Below are 2,500 nucleotides of genomic sequence, written 5' to 3' on the forward strand. Positions count from 1 at the left end.
TTGAATGCTTGTAACTCCTGCACTATGCACTCTGCTAGTAAACACTGGTAGGGCTGATTCAGCTCTAATGTCAAATCTGCGGAACTTGCAATCATCACCTCCCGTAAGCACTGTGTTAGGATCCCAGTAGTCAAAGGCTGTTATCCAAGCTTCAAAGTCATGGGCTAAAAATCTTTTTTGGAGAACAAGTTCTCCATTAGTCAACTGTAAAATGTTGATCTTTCCCTTAGAATCACTAACTGATATTAAAGGATTCTCACTGATAGTTTTTCCTGTTGACCAGTCTAGTGAGAGAGCAAGGGTTTCTTCTTCTATTTGAAACTTACAGTGATACTCCAAACACAATTTCTCTCCTGCTGTTATTAGTCTATAGAGAAGTAATTGACCAACAGCATTTGCAATGGCTAGCACTGGTGTTCCTGATATCTCATGCTGACACCACTTCATATCCAAAATAGCAGGCATATCAATTTGCTGAACTAAACATAGTTTTTCATCAATCTTCTGCTTGAGGTAGAGACGGCCTAGTCGTTTTTTTGGTACATCCTTTGCTGCTCCATCTAGACTATCTGTTTCTCCTTCACCTCCCTCATTTGAGGTGTCTAAAGCTTTCTCAGGATCTGTCAGCTGGTATGTACCCACTGCAAGGTAATCCTCATATGTACTAATAGGGCAGAACTCAGCTGAGTCAGCACTGTACTCAGTATCCCAGGAAAATAGATGCCTCATCTCTAAGGCCATTTTCAACCTAAAAATAAATAGAAAACAATTTGTTCAAATATCAAGCAAATGTTTGGAAATATAAATAAAGACTAAATCATCATCATTATCATAATGATAATAATGGTAATAGTAACAACATCAACAATAATAAAAACAAACTTATTGGGGAAGTAGAAGAGTCACTAATTTCACATAGAAAGAGTGCTACATTTAACCATAAAGTCCCATTTATCCAAATCATGGTTTGCCACATTTTTTACAGTCCTGTTTGCCACAGCTATACCCCCATTGTTGCCAGGGGTTGGGGGGGGGGTCTCAGGAGACTTAAGTATTCCTGTTTAGTTATCTAGCCCTTACCCTGGGGGGTGGACTGTAATGAAGACTGCACCCTCATTGGGGCATTGAGGCTTGCCCATTTATCACCTTTGACTACAACTCTGAACATTGCTATTACTACTACCCCCTCCTCAATGCCTACTACCACTTCAGTCCAGTCCAAATCATCTACTCAGGGCATTACTCAACCTCCAGAAAATATTCCTCCTCTCCCACCATCCTCTACTTCACTTCCTCCACCCCCACAGCTTTCTTCATCTTATTACTACTCTGCAGCCTTACTGTACTACCTCTTCTACTACCCCCACTTCTACAAACCTTTTGAATACTCAGTCTACCCCAGGAAAATGGGACAGATTTTTCATGATCCCTTCTACAGCCACTTACTCTCGTCTTCCAGCAATGCCTCTAAAAACAAGTAGACAAAGTTTCCTTCCGTACTTCCCACCTTGTCACTGTTACAGCTGAATCCCAAGCTAAAGCATTAACAACCCTAACTAACTTCACTGGCAAACCCATTCCTGCCCAGCTGAATCCCTCCCTTAATGCTTGTACCAGAATTGTCTCTACCTCTCTGTCCTGTCTATGACAAGGACTGGTAAGATTGGGTAGAAGACTTACTCCCCTACCTCATGGACTATAACATACTATCAGTACAGTGTTACACCATTCCCCCTACAGGCTGCTGTAAGTCCACCAATATTGCCAAGATTACTTTCAGTAGCCATGATCTATCTTAGTGTTAATATGTGCAAAGAGTCTCTCCATGTCCAACCATATCAACCGCTCCCATCAATGTCAGAATTGTTGGTATCAAGGCAACCCTGCGAAATACTGCTGCTCCACAACCTGATGCCCTTTGTGTGCCCAACCTGGTCAGGATCAATCAAACTGCTTTATACAATCACACATGTGCAAATTGTAGTGGCTCCCATAATGTATTCTATAGGGGCTACCCTATTTACAAGTTTGAGTCTGAGGTGGCAATTATCAGATTCAACCTTGGCCTCACTTTATGCGAGGCTAGACAGGAAGCACGCAGACTAGGTTTTTCTCTTACTCCCAACTCCAGTGTTGCCCTTTACTTTGCCTCTCACCCTCCTTCCCAAGATATGTCCCGGTATCCCCCAGTATCTCTTCTTCATTCCACTTCATTTTCTTTTGCCATTCTAAATCCTCTCTTCCATCAGCCTCTCCCTTCACTCATCAAATGTCTGTCCCCTCTTCTACCCCTCATATGAAAACCTTTGTTTCTCTGACTTCCCAAACTGACTCCACTTCCTGAACTCAAAAACATTGGAAACTATTTAATCGTGACCTTTTGTCCCAACAACCCCCTTCCCTGGATTCTCTCCCTCCTTAAATTTTTCCTAAAAATATGAGACAGCAAGCACATTATCAAAAACAGTCCTATCAATATTTACGATTCAAGTAAAAAGTT

At 41.8% G+C, this 2,500-nt stretch overlaps 1 protein-coding gene across 4 annotated transcripts in view; it reads right to left on the minus strand.

Moving 5' to 3' along the window:
• The window catches only part of LOC125042252 (diphthine methyltransferase-like), a 4,373-nt gene that overhangs the window by 398 nt on the left and 1,475 nt on the right, over positions 1 to 2,500 (minus strand). For all 4 annotated transcript variants that reach the window (XM_047637792.1, XM_047637793.1, XM_047637794.1 and 1 more), the window contains exon 2: positions 1 to 748. This exon is cut by the window's left edge. In XM_047637792.1, the coding sequence (XP_047493748.1) occupies positions 1 to 741 (741 nt within the window). In that variant the 5' untranslated portion in view covers positions 742 to 748. The remainder of the gene's footprint in view (positions 749 to 2,500) is intronic.

This window comes from Penaeus chinensis, chromosome 31 (assembly GCF_019202785.1).
Source record: "Penaeus chinensis breed Huanghai No. 1 chromosome 31, ASM1920278v2, whole genome shotgun sequence".
Lineage (NCBI taxonomy): Eukaryota > Metazoa > Arthropoda > Malacostraca > Decapoda > Penaeidae > Penaeus > Penaeus chinensis.